The following is a 20,036-nucleotide window of genomic DNA, read 5'->3' as shown; positions in this document are numbered from 1 at the left end:
TAACACTATTTGTACTATTCAGGCAACACTTTTATTAAATTTTGGACTCACAAAGACATTTTTTTCAACGTTTAACTTATTATTTTACAACTTTATATTAATTTTTTTACCAAAATAACACTATTTGTACTATTCAGGTAACATTTTTTATTAAATTTTGGACTCACAAAGACATTTTTTCAACTTTTAACTTATTATTTTACAACTTTAAGTTAATTTTTACCAAAATAACACTATTTGTATTATTCAAGCAACATTTTTTATTAAATTTTGGACTCGCAAAGATATTTTTACAACTTTTTAACTTATTATTTTACAACTTTAAGTTAATTTTTTTACCAAAATAACACTATTTGTACTAATCAGCAACATTTTTTATTAAATTTTGGACTCACAGACATTTTTTTTCAACTTTTAACTTATTATTTTACAACTTTATGTTAATTTTTACCAAAATAACACTATTTGTACTATTCAGGCAACATTTTTTATTAAATTTTGTATTTACAAAGAGATTTTTTCAACTTTTAATTTATTATTTACAAGTTTATGCCTATTTTTTACTCAAATAACACAATTCTATGTTCAGGAAAGACTTTTAAGTTACATTTTCGACACACAAAGTGTGTGTTCTCAACTTCTATCTGTTTATTTCACAAGTTTAGGCTTATTATTACCAAAATAACACAATTCAATCTGTTCAGGAAAGACTTTTAGTTGCATTTTCGACACACAGAGTGTGTGTTCTCAACTTCTATCTGTTTATTTCACAAGTTTAGGCTTATTATTACCAAAATAACACAATTCAATCTGTTCAGGAAAGACTTTTAGTTATATTTTCGACACACAGAGTGTGTGATCTCAATTTCTATCTGTTTATTTCACAAGTTTAGGCTTATTATTACTCAAATAACATTATTTATACTATTCAGGCAACATTTTTTATTAAATTTTGGACTCACAAAGACATTTTTTACAACTTTTTAACTTATTATTTACAACTTTATACCTATTTTTAACCTAAATAACACTATTTATACTATTAAGGAAAGACTTTTAGTCGCATTTTCGACACACAAAGTGTGTGTTCTCAACTTCTATCTGTTTATTTCACAAGTTTAGGCTTATTATTACTCAAATAACACAATTCTATCTGTTCAGGAAAGATTTTTAGTTACATTTTCGGCACACAAAGTGTGTGTTCTCAACCTTTATTTGTTTATTTTACAAGTTTAGCCTAATATTTACTCAAATAGCACGATTTGATCGTGTCTTTTATTACATTTTGGACTCTCAAAGACACACACACACACACACACACAGAGAGAGAGAGAGAGAGAGAGAGAGAGAGAGAGATAGATAGAGAGAGATAGAGAGAGAGAGAGATTTTTCCAAGTTTACAGTATTATTCTCTAGTTTACTCAAATAACACAATTTAGATGTGTTTTGAATTATATTTTGGATGCAAAAGTATGTTTTGACAAGTTCTACCCTTTTATTTTACAAGTTTAGGCTTATTATTACTCAAATAACACAATTTAATCCAGTCAGGAAGGATTTGTTATTATATTTTGGATGCACAAAGAGATGTTTTCAACTTTTTTACTGATTTTTTTGCAGGGTATGTATTAATTTGTATTTATTTTGTTTCGTATCATATATACATTTACAAATTTTTAATTTAGAGTTTAGTATTTATTTAATTTTTTTCAAAAAACACTAAAGAAAAAGTACTTTTAGCTAAAATGTAAGCCACAGAATATATTATTATTATTATTATTATTAGGGTTTACTGATTTCCACTATGCTATTTTTGGTTCTGTATTTCTATATGTATTTGTTAGATATTATGTGAGTTGGCACCTGGCAATATTGTTTACTCTGTTTTCCGGGCAATAGCCTGTGCAGTATTTTCCTTGTTCTATGCTGTGTTATATTACTGTCATCCCGCGCAGAAAAAGTATGAAGATTGTCATGTTTTTTACTGTGTTCTGTACATGTTCTTGAGAATATAGCCAAAGGATATTAGCAGCGAGTCTTTTATTTCTCGATCCAACATTTATTGGCGACCGTGACAGGACCTGTCTTTTTTTCTGTGTTGGACCGGAGAAGAAGTAAGTGCAAATATCGGAAAAATGTCAACGGACATTGATCGTCTCAAGAAAAGCCGTGCAGTGGCTAGGTCAGCTTTTACACGTGTTTCGGAGAAGATTGCAAATGAGTTAGCGATGCAAACTCCGGACAGGAATGTTATTCAAGCAAATATCCAGTTGCTTCAAAATAAGGCAAGTGATCTACATGCTGCTGACATAACTGTTTTTGATTTGATGTTGGAATCTGGTGCTAGTGAAAATGAGTTAGGCAAAGAACAGTCAGTGTCGGATGATTATCAGTGTTTGTTCAACAAGCGACGTATTGAAGTGTCGAACTTTTTGAAGTTGTCGGAAGGAAACTGCTGTCAAGGCGAGTCGTTTTCGGAAGTAAAGAATCGAAGATTCAAGTTACCTAAAATCGAACTGAAGAAGTTTGGAGGGGACTTGAAAGAGTGGTTACATTTTTGGGGACAGTTCAAGAAGATCGATGAAGATGATACAATTCCTGCAGAGGACAAGTTTCAGTATTTGGTACAAGCGACAATTGAAGGTTCTCGTGCACGCCAGCTTGTGAACAGTTTTCCACCAACAAAAGAAAATTACCCGAAAGTTGTGCAGTCCATGAAATCACGTTTTGGTCGCGATGATATGCTCGTGGAAGTGTACGTGCGTGAACTGCTAAAATTGGTGTTACAAAAGGTGTTGAACCGTCAAGAAAAAATTTGTTTGAGCACTTTGTATGACACACTGGAGTCCCAACTTCGAGCATTAGAATCGATGGGTGTTACCAGCGACAAATATGCAGCAATGCTGTTTCCATTGGTGGAGTCCAGTCTCCCAGAGGATTTGATGCGTGTGTGGCAGAGAAGAACATTGTCTGCTGCTGAGGAAAATAATGAGACAACACCGACCGGAAGACTGCAGTCCTTGATGTCATTCCTGCGATCTGAAGTGGAAGGAGAAGAACGAATCAACCTTGCAGCAGCTGGGTTTGAATTGGATGGTGCAGCAGTGAAAGTTCGGAAGAAAAGGTGTTCTCCACCGCGTCAGCCTATTATCCCCAGTGCGACAGATTTGTTGAGTGTCAGTGGTGGTAGGGAGAAAAGTTGTGTGTTCTGTGGTGGTAAGCACAGTTCATATGATTGCTTTAAAGCCCAGAAAATGTCTCTCTCTGAAAGACAGAAGGTTCTAAAAAATAAAAAGCATTGTTTTGCATGTTTAAAATTTGGTCATTTTTCGAAGAAGTGCAAGGCCAATTTGAAATGTATTGTTTGCAAGAAAAAGCATGTTGTATTGATGTGTCCTAATATTTCAGACAAAGATAATGATTCTGACCATTATTCTGAAGGCAAAGAATCAAATGCTGAGGTAAACAATACACTGATAAACCAACTTGAAAATCCGCATGTATTCATGCAGACATTGGTAGTAGATTTGAAAGGTAACTACAATAGGAGCAGGAATGTGAGAGTTCTTATTGACACAGGTTCACAAAAATCGTATATATGCAAATCTCTTGTAACAGGTATGGGTTATAGCTCCATTGGCAAACAAAGTTTGATACATTCACTATTTGGTGGTACCATGTCTAGTCCTTGTAATCATAATGTTTATAATGTTAAGGTATGTAGCATTGAGAGAGAATATTCGTGCACATTTGATGTTCTTGATCAAGATACAATATGTGGTGAGATTCCTTATGTAACACCAGGTGTTTGGTTAAATGAGCTGAACAAAAGTCAAATAAGGTTAACAGATACTGGTAAGATGAAAGGTCCAGTTGAAATTCTTATTGGTGCGGATGTTTGTGGTAAATTACTGACTGGCCATGTTGTGAAATTAAAGTGTGGTTTAGTGGCTGTGGAAACTCAGCTGGGATGGACACTTATGGGTAAAGTTCCAGGTGAAAACAGAAAATCAGATACAGCTTTGTTGGTATCGAATTTATATGTTGGTGAAGCCGTAGCTGATCTGTGGGAACTGGATACCATAGGAATCAAGGATCCCATTGCCAAGAAGTCTGCGGAAGAACACACACTGGCTGTCAAAGAACAATTTTTGCAGACATTGACATTCAATGCTGAAGGAAGATATGAAGTACAGTTACCATGGAAGGAAGATTGTTCGCCTCTCCCCACCAATAAAGATCTAGCAGAAAAACGACTTTGGTCAACTACACAGAAGTTGAAACAAGAACATCTGTTGCAGAGTTACGATGGAGTGCTACAAGAATGGTTGTCCGAGGGAGTTATTGAGGTGGTTCCAGAGGATGAAACAGAGAATTTTGGCCATTACTTACCCCATCGACATGTAGTGAAAGAGAGCAGTAACACGACAAAAATTAGACCAGTGTTTGACGCTTCTGCTAAAGTAAAAGGACAACAGTCTTTGAACCAATGTTTAGAACCTGGACCCAACTTGATTGCTCTTATTGCTGATATTTTACTACATTTTCGGAAAGGAAAAATTGGAGTTATAGCAGATATTAAACGAGCTTTTTTACAAATTGCTGTACACCCTAAAGATAGAGACTACCTGAGATTTCTCTGGTGGCACGATATTAATACTGGAACGGTTCAAGAATTCAGACATACTCGTGTAGTGTTTGGTGTTACGAGCAGTCCATTTCTGTTGGGTGCTGTTATTGAACATCATTTGGATCAAGCATTGCAGAGTTGTCATTTTGGGAAGGAAGACTTAGCTTATACAGAAGATACTATTTTAAAATTACGAGGTTCCTTTTATGTGGACAATTGTGCCACCAGTGTAGACAATCACAAAAATCTCCATAAATTTATAAGAGAATCACGTGCAGTTATGGCTGAAGCAGGTTTTGACCTTAGAGGGTGGGAGTATTCAGTCCCTCAAAGGGTTAATGAGGACATTAGCCCTACTTCAGTGTTAGGACTCAGTTGGAATCCTCAAGCCGATACATTTACAGTTAATTTGGACATTGAAGATGTTGAGTTCAAGACAGTTTCGAAACGTGTGATATTATCTGTAGCACACCGTATATTTGATCCTATAGGTTTTACTTGTCCCGTGACTCTTCTACCAAAATTGTTACTTCAGCAGACTTGGGCAGAGGGGCTCGGATGGGATGAGCAAGTTAGTGAAGAAATAAGAACACAGTTCTTAAACTGGGTACGAGAATTGCCGATGTTGAAAGAGGTAAGGATACCCAGAAGTTTCATGGGCTGGGATTATGAATCCAATGAACTTAACTCTATGAGCATTCACGTGTTCTGTGATGCTAGCAAAGTGGCATATGCATCAGCAGTTTTCATGAGGGTTGACACAAGGAGAGGTGTTAGCGTACAATTGATTGAGGCAAAGGCACGAGTGGCTCCAAAGAATAGTACAATTCCTCGGCTAGAATTGCTTGCCGCAATGGTGGGGGCAAGGCTAGCAACCAGGATTCGAGAACATTTGAATTTAAAAGATAACTCCATTATCTTTTGGACTGATTCTTCTACGGTGCTGACTTGGATTCGACGAGAAGGAGTTTGGGGAGTATTTGTTGGGAACAGAGTTAAAGAAATTAGAAAACTCTCTGATCCCAGTGCATGGAAATATGTACCCAGTGAAATGAATCCAGCTGATTTTCCTTCAAGAGGTTGTGATGCAAGGCAGTTGTTGAGATCCTTATGGTGGGAGGGACCTCATTGGTTGAAAGGGGATCCGTGTGAGTGGCCACCGATGGAGTTTCTTATCAACAAGGAGGAAGTTGACAGAGAAAGAAGGAACGTGCTACCTTCATCAACGATGCTTAGTATGAAAGCTCAAGATGCTGAGTCTAGATGGTATTACAGATATTTCTCTAACTATAACCAAGTGATTAGACTCATTGGATGGATCAAAAGATTTTTGTATAATAGTAGAAATTCGCAGACTCATAGATCTGGAGATCTTGGTGTTCGCGAACTTCAGGAAGCAGAAAATGCAGTATTAAGACTAATACAACAAGAAGCATTCCGAGCAAAAGATGACAAATCCCTTTCCTCTTTGTGCACATATGAGGGCAAGGACAAGATTATTCGCTTGAAAACCAAAATTATTGCCAGAGAAGATACTGAAAATTTCAGGCTTCCCATAGTTCTTCCAGCACAACATCCAGTTGTTAAATTGCTGATAATGTATTGGCACAAGAAAGCATGTCATGCAGGTGTAAACATATTACTAAGTATTTTAAGAGAGAACTTCTGGATCCTTCGTGGTAGAAGAGCTGTACGTTCAGTGCTCTCGAAATGTGTTACTTGCAGGAGACACGCAGCCAAACCAATCCAAGCTCTTCCAGCACCATTGCCAGCTGATCGAGTTAGAGATGCTAATGTATTTGAAGTAACAGGTGTGGACTTTGCAGGACCTGTTTATCTTAAAGATGGCAAAAAGGCATGGATATGCCTTTTTACATGTGCAGTATATAGAGCCATTCACTTAGAGTTAGTTACTTCTCTATCAACTGGGATTTTTATCCAGGCTTTTAGACGATTCGTGTCAAGGAGAGGCAGACCCTCTGTAATCTACAGTGATAATGGTACCAATTTCAGAGGAACTGAGAATGCATTTATGACACTCGATTGGAAGAAAGTTGAAGAATATTCCACAGCTCAGCGAATCCAGTGGAAGTTCATTCCACCCAGTGCAGCCTGGTGGGGTGGTTTTTGGGAGAGATTGGTTCGTGTCCTGAAGGGTCTGTTGAAAAGAACACTCGGAAAATCAGTTTTGTACTACGAAGAAATGACAACAATCCTCTGTGACTGTGAAGCCATAATTAATTCACGTCCACTTACCTACATGTATGAAAGTGAGACAGAATTAGTTCCTCTAACACCTGCTATGTTTTTACAAGAAATCAGGGAGACGGGTGTACCTGATTGTGACCATGTGGATTCTTCAATGCTCAACAATCGTCTCCGTTACTGTCAGAAGTTGAGACAAGATATCAGGCATCGTTTCAGGAATGAGTATCTTGGACAGTTAACGCAAAAGGCCATAAACAGAGCATGTGGGTCTGTCAGGGTAGGAGATATTGTGTTGATTGGTTTTGACAATATGAAAAGATATAATTGGCCATTGGGTTGTGTAACTGAGATTCTTCCAGGTAAGGATCAAGTGACAAGATTGGTACGTCTGAAAACTTGCCATGGTGAACTACTTCGTCCTGTCCAGAGATTGTATCCATTGGAGGTGACTGCAGTGGAGGGTGAAGCAATGAAGAGTTCATTACCTAAACCACAAACCAAAAAGAAACATCAGAAAGACATTCTCCCTCCCACTGAAACCAAACCTTGTACCACACGTAGTGGGAGAGAGATAAAATTACCTAAGAAACTATTATTGTTTGATATGCCAACTCAGGTGGGAGGATGTTAGATATTATGTGAGTTGGCACCTGGCAATATTGTTTACTCTGTTTTCCGGGCAATAGCCTGTGCAGTATTTTCCTTGTTCTATGCTGTGTTATATTACTGTCATCCCGCGCAGAAAAAGTATGAAGATTGTCATGTTTTTTACTGTGTTCTGTACATGTTCTTGAGAATATAGCCAAAGGATATTAGCAGCGAGTCTTTTATTTCTCGATCCAACAGTATTTATTTAGGTCAGGTTACGCCTGCTATGTAGGAAAGTTTGTTTATTTTAGAGTTTGCTGAGTATTTTGTTACTTTTATACTAGGTAAAGTTTTCTAAATATATCAGGAAGGGCTCCATCCATATACTTTTGTTTTTGCTGTTTGGAGATGATGCGATCAGCATCACTCTCCATCTGCTTTTTATTTTATGTACCCAATATTATTTTGAGGCTTAGTGAATTCTAGAGCCTATTTATGCAGGAGAGAGGGCTTGAAAATTTTGATTTCAGATAACCCACAACTATTTGTCAGAGTATTTTAAAGGATATTTTATATTTATTATGTGCCACTAGAATATCAAAGCTTGCTTAATTTTTATGTCTGTAACGCTGTTATTGTATTTCTAGCTAAGGCTTACTGGATAAAGTACACGAAATGTTTATCATTTCAACTATTTGCTTTTATACGAAGCCAAATTTTTAGTGTAACGAAAATTATGATGTGTCTATAAAGACTGAAATCCCTTTCCCGATGGGTCCATAACTGGACGCTTACGAACATTGTTTCTTTTATTTTAAAAAAATATAACCATTTATCAATATATTGACAATTCACAGAACAAGACGAAGTTCTCAGACGACTGACTATATGGACCATAGGTCCACTTGCTAAATTTTTTTCTATGCTAGAAGAATAATTTAGCCTTATAGCCTTTTTCAAGGTATTTTAGAAGTATTACTGGGTGTTTTGGGTGCATCAACATTTGGGTTATTTCCATTTGGTTTATTATACGAGGCTACAATCACTATTTGAACACTGAAATCCTCTGATTGAAACTAAAAGCTTAGGCTGTAACTAGGGACTTAGCATGTATATCGACAATTTATAGGACAACACGAACCTTACAAAGGATTGTAGGTGATGTAGGCCCACACGCCAGAGCTTTGTTAACCTGCAAGAAGCATTTACAGCTAATTCTACGAGGAAATGAGGTTGATGTTTTACTGTTTCACAAGAATGCTATTTTTATACACCCAATATTTGCTTTTCAAGTAACTACATGTTCCAGAAGCACTTACAGGCCAACTCTAACTAGACTTCGACTTATTCTATATCAGGTGCTAAATTTATAAAGAACTATGTGTATATTTCTGAGGAAGTACGCAAAAGCAGATTACCCGATTAAAGTATCTGAAAAACATATTTTTCTATGCAAGTATATTTTTATTGACTGGATTATTTAACAGATCAAACAGGAAGACTGCAAAATTCATTAAATGTATTTCTATAGTATAGGTGGTTTCAGAGATATAAAAAGAACAAATATAAGATTTCGCTTTTTTTTGCTTCTGAGGCTAATCTGGACGCTAAGGGTAAATGGCGAGGAAATGTAACGGAGGAGAAACACTCCCAAGAGTTATGGGCTGCATGTAAGTTAATACCACAGAGATATTACAGTAGGTGTAGGTTCTACCACCAGAACTTTTCTATTATAATAATACTGGTTATGCTGTACTGTTAGCTAAAGATGCTGATATTTGAGAAACTTAAAAGCTTATTTGCAAAATTTTAGATAAATAATAATCTGTTAGACTGTAAACATATTTTATATCCATTCTGCTAAAGATCCGATGACAAAATTTAAAAATCGTAATCGCCCAGACAGGGACTCGAACCCTGGACAGATAGGTTAAAAGCCTAATGCTATACCAACTAAGCTATCTGGGCACAAGGTATTTTTTTCTTGAAAAGTTAGTTATGTTAAGAAATATATTGAAACATTTGAGAACACTTTTGATCTGGTTCGACAGAGAAGGAGACAACATTTCCAAATTTTTACAGACTGGGTGTATTTTTCCACTATAGAGGCCTTCACTATATGTAATTCGAAACGCTAAAGTTCAGCTAGCTTCCAAAATCCAAAATTGAGGTAAAGATTGTGTTTGGCGAGATTAACAAGTTACAATTATATCCAGTTACGGACAAATAAAGCTAAAACTCTCAGATTTACTGTACTAGCCAAGTTTTAGTAACATTTTCCTTCGCTATAGTACTAATACCAAAGAAATAGGTATATTTTATTTATAATTTGACAAAATGTACTAGTATTTAATTCACAAAGTTAGGTAAAAAAACAGTATTTTAAAAAAAATATTGTTGCTGCCTTCAAATTTTATGTTATTTAGCCACTAACAACTGGTTTACACTGTTTGACATCCTTTAAATAGCAAAAGAAGGAATTATTTGTTTAGTATTTTTACTACTTTATATTTATTTAAGAAAACAATTGTACAGTTTAACTTAATTTTTAACAAATTGTTACTAATTTATATATCAAAGTTATGTTATTTAGAGTGTATGAAGGCGTATAAAGTTAATATTTGTACTTATCAGTGCAACTAACAATTATATTTTACACACAAAAGATAATGTTTACAGTTAAATCACTTGAATCAGAGAATAATATTTTACAGTAATTGATTCATTCAGCACTAGTCAGTACTTTTATGCATCAGAAAGTTTTCTTAATTTTCTATTACGCATGCTATTTTGTGCTATTCTTAAAATGTATTTCTAGGGCAAACTGGTTTAATTTTCTGCTTATAATGCAAAGTTGACATAGTTTTCGCACAATGCTTTGTACATTTGTTATATTCTCTACTTACAATTCAAATATTATGCTTATTTAATGTATAACTAACTAACTCTCTAGCCTTCTTAAACCCGAAGGTTCATGGCTGCAGCAACACATGCCTTTCATCTGTCCCTGTCCTGAGCAAGATCTATATACTCCTTTCCTTCCCTACCAATTTCCTTTAGGTCCATCTCTACATTATCCCTCCATCTTTGTTTTGGTCTTCCTATTGGTCTTTTACCATCAGGTTTCCCAACAAGAATCCTGTATATTTTTTTTCCTCTCCCATTTGTACCACATGATCTACACACCTAAGTCTTCTTGATTTAATTATTCTAATAATATCTGGACATGAATACAAATTATGTACTTCTAAATTATGTAATCTTCTCCACTCATCTGCCTCCTCATCTGTTTTAGGCCCAAATATTTTCCTAAGGATCTTATTTTCAAATACTCTCAATTTATGTTCCTAGCTTATACTGTAGTTATTATATCTTTTTCTATCAGCTTATTTTGAAATTAATATTATTAGGTATAGTCTTTGATTTATAACTATATTGCTTTTTTTATCAATTTATGTAAGAGTACACACAGACAAACACATGTGTACACACTTTTATGTACATAGATATGCCTTTTTCAATATTTTAGTATGAAGATTGCACTTTAGCTATTCAAGCAAGGGTAGGAAAGGTAGGATTTCTGAGAATTTGTTGCAGGATTTTGTTGTCCAAGTATAGATGAGAACTGAGCTGAGAGACTGTTTTGAACCTTTTCATGAGAGTTTGCATGTGAACTGTATTCAAATTGACCACTATTGACTGTGCATGCTTCTAAGTTTTGCTGTTATTTTACATCAAGTCTGTGAGACTGCAGACAGTTTTCACTTTTCAAGTAGTTTTTATTGATTGTATTTGTATATGTTTTGGGAACTTATCAGTTTTATGTTATGAGGCAGTTTGTTGTAGAATATTTTTACCTGATTGCTTTGAGATATTGAGTGTCTGCTGTTTTACTTGTAATTATTTTCCTTCTTGTGTTTTGTATTTGACTATATTTTGTCCAAGTTCGTAGTATTTAGAATAATTGTTATTGACTTGTAGATGTAGGGAGTAATAATCCTTTGCAAGATGCCCTATACTTGTCTGAACATTATTCTTAGTGTTCACTTTTGAAGCCTTAGTATTCTGGTAGTATTATTAATGTAGAGGTAAATTAGGCTGAAATGTAGGCATTTTTCTGATACATTATACTCACTTAGTTGTTTCAGCAGGTAGAAGTTGCATGATGGTTTACTGCTGATGATGTTAATTTGCTCTTCTTATGTACTACGTATGATGTAGCTTACTTGAGTAATTGGAATTTTCTACTGAAAAAAGGATTGCTTGTCTATTTTATTCCTATGTTGTTGAGTTTGTCCATAAGCAAGCCATGTTTTTACTCTATCCTATGCCTTGGAAGAATCTAGATATATTGTGTTTGCAGTTTTATGTTTCTCTAAGGTTTCAGCTATGTAGTTTTTTAAACTGTGCTATGGGTGTGACTATTGATTTCTCTTTCTGGATGCCATGTTGGTTTCTGTGTATTCCTCTTGCTGCTTGAATTTGACTTAGGTTGTTTGCTTTTTTTTCTTAGATCTTTATATGTTTATTTGTTCAGTATTTTTTATTTTTTAATATTCTTTTACATAAAAAAATCAAAGTACATTGTTAAAGTCAAAGTGTGTTAAAATTCAATTTTTCAAAGTTAAAGTTTTAAAAATACAATTTTCTAAAATTAAAAGTTATAATAGTATATTTTTGTTAGCAGAAGTTTTTATACTAGGGCAAATTATTTTGTTGTTAATGTAAAATTTGTAAGTTAATGTAAAATTAAAGTAATTAAACATCAATTTTTCAAAGTTAAAGCTTTAAAAATACAATTTTCTAAAATTAAAAGTTATAATAGTACATTTTTGTTAGTAGAAGTTTTTTTTTACTAGAGTAAATTATTTTGTTGTTAAAGTAAAATATGTTAGTTAATGTAAAATTAAAATAATTAAAATTCAAAAAAATAAAAATACTGAACAAACCAACATGGCATCCAGAAAGAGAAATCAATAGTCACACCCATAGCACAGTTTAAAAAACTACATAGCTGAAACCTTAGAGAAACATAAAACTGCAAACACAATATATCTAGATTCTTCCAAGGCATAGGATAGAGTAAAAACATGGCTTGCTTATGGACAAACTCAACAACATAGGAATAAAATAGACAAGCAATCCTTTTTTCAGTAGAAAATTCCAATTACTCAAGTAAGCTACATCATACGTAGTACATAAGAAGAGCAAATTAACATCATCAGCAGTAAACCATCATGCAACTTCTACCTGCTGAAACAACTAAGTGAGTATAATGTATCAGAAAAATGCCTACATTTCAGCCTAATTTACCTCTACATTAATAATACTACCAGAATACTAAGGCTTCAAAAGTGAACACTAAGAATAATGTTCAGACAAGTATAGGGCATCTTGCAAAGGATTATTACTCCCTACATCTACAAGTCAATAACAATTATTCTAAATACTACGAACTTGAACAAAATATAGTCAAATACAAAACACAAGAAGGAAAATAATTACAAGTAAAACAGCAGACACTCAATATCTCAAAGCAATCAGGTAAAAATATTCTACAACAAACTGCCTCATAACATAAAACTGATAAGTTCCCAAAACATATACAAATACAATCAATAAAAACTACTTGAAAAGTGAAAACTGTCTGCAGTCTCACAGACTTGATGTAAAATAACAGCAAAACTTAGAAGCATGCACAGTCAATAGTGGTCAATTTGAATACAGTTCACATGCAAACTCTCATGAAAAGGTTCAAAACAGTCTCTCAGCTCAGTTCTCATCTATACTTGGACAACAAAATCCTGCAACAAATTCTCAGAAATCCTACCTTTCCTACCCTTGCTTGAATAGCTAAAGTGCAATCTTCATACTAAAATATTGAAAAAGGCATATCTATGTACATAAAAGTGTGTACACATGTGTTTGTCTGTGTGTACTCTTACATAAATTGATAAAAAAAGCAATATAGTTATAAATCAAAGACTATACCTAATAATATTAATTTCAAAATAAGCTGATAGAAAAAGATATAATAACTACAGTATAAGCTAGGAACATAAATTGAGAGTATTTGAAAATAAGATCCTTAGGAAAATATTTGGGCCTAAAACAGATGAGGAGGCAGATGAGTGGAGAAGATTACATAATTTAGAAGTACATAATTTGTATTCATGTCCAGATATTATTAGAATAATTAAATCAAGAAGACTTAGGTGTGTAGATCATGTGGTACAAATGGGAGAGGAAAAAAAATATACAGGATTCTTGTTGGGAAACCTGATGGTAAAAGACCAATAGGAAGACCAAAACAAAGATGGAGGGATAATGTAGAGATGGACCTAAAGGAAATTGGTAGGGAAGGAAAGGAGTATATAGATCTTGCTCAGGACAGGGACAGATGAAAGGCATGTGTTGCTGCAGCCATGAACCTTCGGGTTTAAGAAGGCTAGAGAGTTAGTTAGTTATACATTAAATAAGCATAATATTTGAATTGTAAGTAGAGAATATAACAAATGTACAAAGCATTGTGCGAAAACTATGTCAACTTTGCATTATAAGCAGAAAATTAAACCAGTTTGCCCTAGAAATACATTTTAAGAATAGCACAAAATAGCATGCGTAATAGAAAATTAAGAAAACTTTCTGATGCATAAAAGTACTGACTAGTGCTGAATGAATCAATTACTGTAAAATATTATTCTCTGATTCAAGTGATTTAACTGTAAACATTATCTTTTGTGTGTAAAATATAATTGTTAGTTGCACTGATAAGTACAAATATTAACTTTATACGCCTTCATACACTCTAAATAACATAACTTTGATATATAAATTAGTAACAATTTGTTAAAAATTAAGTTAAACTGTACAATTGTTTTCTTAAATAAATATAAAGTAGTAAAAATACTAAACAAATAATTCCTTCTTTTGCTATTTAAAGGATGTCAAACAGTGTAAACCAGTTGTTAGTGGCTAAATAACATAAAATTTGAAGGCAGCAACAATATTTTTTTTAAAATACTGTTTTTTTACCTAACTTTGTGAATTAAATACTAGTACATTTTGTCAAATTATAAATAAAATATACCTATTTCTTTGGTATTAGTACTATAGCGAAGGAAAATGTTACTAAAACTTGGCTAGTACAGTAAATCTGAGAGTTTTAGCTTTATTTGTCCGTAACTGGATATAATTGTAACTTGTTAATCTCGCCAAACACAATCTTTACCTCAATTTTGGATTTTGGAAGCTAGCTGAACTTTAGCGTTTCGAATTACATATAGTGAAGGCCTCTATAGTGGAAAAATACACCCAGTCTGTAAAAATTTGGAAATGTTGTCTCCTTCTCTGTCGAACCAGATCAAAAGTGTTCTCAAATGTTTCAATATATTTCATAACATAACTAACTTTTCAAGAAAAAAATACCTTGTGCCCAGATAGCTTAGTTGGTATAGCATTAGGCTTTTAACCTATCTGTCCAGGGTTCGAGTCCCTGTCTGGGCGATTACGATTTTTAAATTTTGTCATCGGATCTTTAGCAGAATGGATATAAAATATGTTTACAGTCTAACAGATTATTATTTATCTAAAATTTTGCAAATAAGCTTTTAAGTTTCTCAAATATCAGCATCTTTAGCTAACAGTACAGCATAACCAGTATTATTATAATAGAAAAGTTCTGGTGGTAGAACCTACACCTACTGTAATATCTCTGTGGTATTAACTTACATGCAGCCCATAACTCTTGGGAGTGTTTCTCCTCCGTTACATTTCCTCGCCATTTACCCTTAGCGTCCAGATTAGCCTCAGAAGCAAAAAAAAGCGAAATCTTATATTTGTTCTTTTTATATCTCTGAAACCACCTATACTATAGAAATACATTTAATGAATTTTGCAGTCTTCCTGTTTGATCTGTTAAATAATCCAGTCAATAAAAATATACTTGCATAGAAAAATATGTTTTTCAGATACTTTAATCGGGTAATCTGCTTTTGCGTACTTCCTCAGAAATATACACATAGTTCTTTATAAATTTAGCACCTGATATAGAATAAGTCGAAGTCTAGTTAGAGTTGGCCTGTAAGTGCTTCTGGAACATGTAGTTACTTGAAAAGCAAATATTGGGTGTATAAAAATAGCATTCTTGTGAAACAGTAAAACATCAACCTCATTTCCTCGTAGAATTAGCTGTAAATGCTTCTTGCAGGTTAACAAAGCTCTGGCGTGTGGGCCTACATCACCTACAATCCTTTGTAAGGTTCGTGTTGTCCTATAAATTGTCGATATACATGCTAAGTCCCTAGTTACAGCCTAAGCTTTTAGTTTCAATCAGAGGATTTCAGTGTTCAAATAGTGATTGTAGCCTCGTATAATAAACCAAATGGAAATAACCCAAATGTTGATGCACCCAAAACACCCAGTAATACTTCTAAAATACCTTGAAAAAGGCTATAAGGCTAAATTATTCTTCTAGCATAGAAAAAAATTTAGCAAGTGGACCTATGGTCCATATAGTCAGTCGTCTGAGAACTTCGTCTTGTCCTGTGAATTGTCAATATATTGATAAATGGTTATATTTTTTTAAAATAAAAGAAACAATGTTCGTAAGCGTCCAGTTATGGACCCATCGGGAAAGGGATTTCAGTCTTTATAGACACATCATAATTTTCGTTACACTAAAAATTTGGCTTCGTATAAAAGCAAATAGTTGAAATGATAAACATTTCGTGTACTTTATCCAGTAAGCCTTAGCTAGAAATACAATAACAGCGTTACAGACATAAAAATTAAGCAAGCTTTGATATTCTAGTGGCACATAATAAATATAAAATATCCTTTAAAATACTCTGACAAATAGTTGTGGGTTATCTGAAATCAAAATTTTCAAGCCCTCTCTCCTGCATAAATAGGCTCTAGAATTCACTAAGCCTCAAAATAATATTGGGTACATAAAATAAAAAGCAGATGGAGAGTGATGCTGATCGCATCATCTCCAAACAGCAAAAACAAAAGTATATGGATGGAGCCCTTCCTGATATATTTAGAAAACTTTACCTAGTATAAAAGTAACAAAATACTCAGCAAACTCTAAAATAAACAAACTTTCCTACATAGCAGGCGTAACCTGACCTAAATAAATACATATAGAAATACAGAACCAAAAATAGCATAGTGGAAATCAGTAAACCCTAATAATAATAATAATAATAATATATTCTGTGGCTTACATTTTAGCTAAAAGTACTTTTTCTTTAGTGTTTTTTGAAAAAAATTAAATAAATACTAAACTCTAAATTAAAAATTTGTAAATGTATATATGATACGAAACAAAATAAATACAAATTAATACATACCCTGCAAAAAAATCAGTAAAAAAGTTGAAAACATCTCTTTGTGCATCCAAAATATAATAACAAATCCTTCCTGACTGGATTAAATTGTGTTATTTGAGTAATAATAAGCCTAAACTTGTAAAATAAAAGGGTAGAACTTGTCAAAACATACTTTTGCATCCAAAATATAATTCAAAACACATCTAAATTGTGTTATTTGAGTAAACTAGAGAATAATACTGTAAACTTGGAAAAATCTCTCTCTCTCTCTATCTCTCTCTATCTATCTCTCTCTCTCTCTCTCTCTCTCTCTCTCTCTGTGTGTGTGTGTGTGTGTGTGTCTTTGAGAGTCCAAAATGTAATAAAAGACACGATCAAATCGTGCTATTTGAGTAAATATTAGGCTAAACTTGTAAAATAAACAAATAAAGGTTGAGAACACACACTTTGTGTGCCGAAAATGTAACTAAAAATCTTTCCTGAACAGATAGAATTGTGTTATTTGAGTAATAATAAGCCTAAACTTGTGAAATAAACAGATAGAAGTTGAGAACACACACTTTGTGTGTCGAAAATGCGACTAAAAGTCTTTCCTTAATAGTATAAATAGTGTTATTTAGGTTAAAAATAGGTATAAAGTTGTAAATAATAAGTTAAAAAGTTGTAAAAAATGTCTTTGTGAGTCCAAAATTTAATAAAAAATGTTGCCTGAATAGTATAAATAATGTTATTTGAGTAATAATAAGCCTAAACTTGTGAAATAAACAGATAGAAATTGAGATCACACACTCTGTGTGTCGAAAATATAACTAAAAGTCTTTCCTGAACAGATTGAATTGTGTTATTTTGGTAATAATAAGCCTAAACTTGTGAAATAAACAGATAGAAGTTGAGAACACACACTCTGTGTGTCGAAAATGCAACTAAAAGTCTTTCCTGAACAGATTGAATTGTGTTATTTTGGTAATAATAAGCCTAAACTTGTGAAATAAACAGATAGAAGTTGAGAACACACACTTTGTGTGTCGAAAATGTAACTTAAAAGTCTTTCCTGAACATAGAATTGTGTTATTTGAGTAAAAAATAGGCATAAACTTGTAAATAATAAATTAAAAGTTGAAAAAATCTCTTTGTAAATACAAAATTTAATAAAAAATGTTGCCTGAATAGTACAAATAGTGTTATTTTGGTAAAAATTAACATAAAGTTGTAAAATAATAAGTTAAAAGTTGAAAAAAAATGTCTGTGAGTCCAAAATTTAATAAAAAATGTTGCTGATTAGTACAAATAGTGTTATTTTGGTAAAAAAATTAACTTAAAGTTGTAAAATAATAAGTTAAAAAGTTGTAAAAATATCTTTGCGAGTCCAAAATTTAATAAAAAATGTTGCTTGAATAGTACAAATAGTGTTATTTTGGTAAAAATTAACTTAAAGTTGTAAAATAATAAGTTAAAAGTTGAAAAAATGTCTTTGTGAGTCCAAAATTTAATAAAAAATGTTACCTGAATAGTACAAATAGTGTTATTTTGGTAAAAAAATTAATATAAAGTTGTAAAATAATAAGTTAAACGTTGAAAAAAATGTCTTTGTGAGTCCAAAATTTAATAAAAGTGTTGCCTGAATAGTACAAATAGTGTTATTTTTGTAAAAATAAGGATAAGCTGTGAAAATGTTTGACATAAAGTCAAAGTTTGGTAAAAAATAAACTCAAAATTAAGTTAAATAGCACACAGTAACATACATTTACTACCTAAATCAATAATCAAAGGGTCCTAGGTTCGTTACCCCGTGATAAAAGCAAATGGTGAAAACTGTAGGCCCCGTCCCTAATAGCTCTCCCTTCTTCATAGTACAGATAAAAAAAAACCTGCGCTAAAGCGTCCTGTGCCTTGGAGGCAAACCTGAGCGGAATATTAATTGGCGGCGGAAACCGCATAGCTTCAGAGATTTGACCCTTGCTGCTTATTTCCAGACATCCTTTGTTGTCTGGTTGAATCCCTCCCCTGCCCTACGGCATTGCATACCTTTCTCCTGTTCTTGCGTACTGGTTAACCTTGAAAAAACCGGTTCTGAAAATCTACCGACGCGTTCTCTGATTGGTCAATCGGGTTCCTTCTTTGTCCTGACGTTGTGACGTCATTTGACCTTGACCGCATATCTCCCAAATTCCTTTCTCGTCTACCTGCGCGGAATATTAATTCATTCTCTCTGTCTGGCATCAGAGCGGAGTCGAGATTCGGAGACCGTATTCTGTCTAGCGTGTTGCACCACCGTGTTTCATAACATGATGAAATTACTGCATAGTACTAATTAATAATATTACATATCGCGGGTTCGAGTACCGGGACCGTCCCCAATCGTAATTGGACCTGTACCTACAGCCATTACCTCCGTTCATAGCGGTTCATAAACCATAGAAAACTTATTTTCAATATTATATTATTATCGATTGATACATTACATACTTTGCAGTAATGAATATAAAAACATATGCATAACATTTAGTACCTCTAATTACCTGCTATATACATATTTTTCATAAAATAAATAAATATATATTCATAAAAAGTTATAAACATGCAAATACATAAATGTAAAGTACTCTAAGTACTTGCAAATGAATTCTAAGTACGTGCGAATTAGTTCTAAGTACGTGCAAATTAATTAAAACCCGTGCAAATTAGTTATAAGTACGTGCAAATAAAGGACCACCCACGAAGAAAACAGACGTTGGCGCAGATACCATCTACTGACCCATGTTTACTGAGACTTTTTTGCTTCTATTATCGTGTACTTTCGTGTGTCAGTTTGGCCTATTACTTATGAGACACCCTGTATACAGTATGTCCAGAAGTTATTGAACGCGACACAAGGTACAACACCATTCCCTGCAGCGTGTCACCGCAAAAAAGTTCAACATAGAGAGGACATTCGGACAAACAACTTCTTTAATAATGGGTTCTTGTTGAATATTTCTTTTGTACGATCTGAATTTTATCTTGAATTTATGCCATCACGCTGCACAGCTTCACAATTGCCGTTTGAGATCATTTGTTTTAGAGTCTTCAGGCCACTTTGTGCACGGATAGGTTAACTAGCCCTGGACCTACAGTTTAAAATGGTATCTGAACCACTATGTGCTTCCACCGAGTATCGAATCTGGGACTCTTTGATACCACTGCGTCATCGGGAAGTCCGGTTCACAATTGCCACAAACGGATTAACTAATTACAATAAACAAAATCTTACTGTCTGCTTGGTCTATCTTTAAAAA

At 33.6% G+C, this 20,036-nt stretch overlaps 1 protein-coding gene across 1 annotated transcript; it reads left to right on the top strand.

Moving 5' to 3' along the window:
* Window positions 1-2,135: 2,135 nt before the first annotated feature.
* On the top strand, window positions 2,136-7,469 carry LOC145985816 (uncharacterized). The gene is made up of 2 exons (XM_083119908.1): window positions 2,136-3,216; window positions 3,409-7,469. Exons 1-2 carry the CDS (start codon window positions 2,136-2,138, stop codon window positions 7,467-7,469), a joined length of 5,142 nt encoding a protein of 1,713 aa, XP_082976034.1.
* Window positions 7,470-20,036: the final 12,567 nt, after the last annotated feature.

The sequence above is a fragment of the Lepisma saccharinum genome, chromosome 1 (genome assembly GCF_977018435.1).
Source record: "Lepisma saccharinum chromosome 1, izLepSacc3.1, whole genome shotgun sequence".
In the NCBI taxonomy this organism is placed as follows: Eukaryota; Metazoa; Arthropoda; class Insecta; order Zygentoma; family Lepismatidae; genus Lepisma; species Lepisma saccharinum.
Note: the sequence above shows the minus strand (reverse complement) of the source record. Positions and strands in the feature narration are given on the sequence as shown.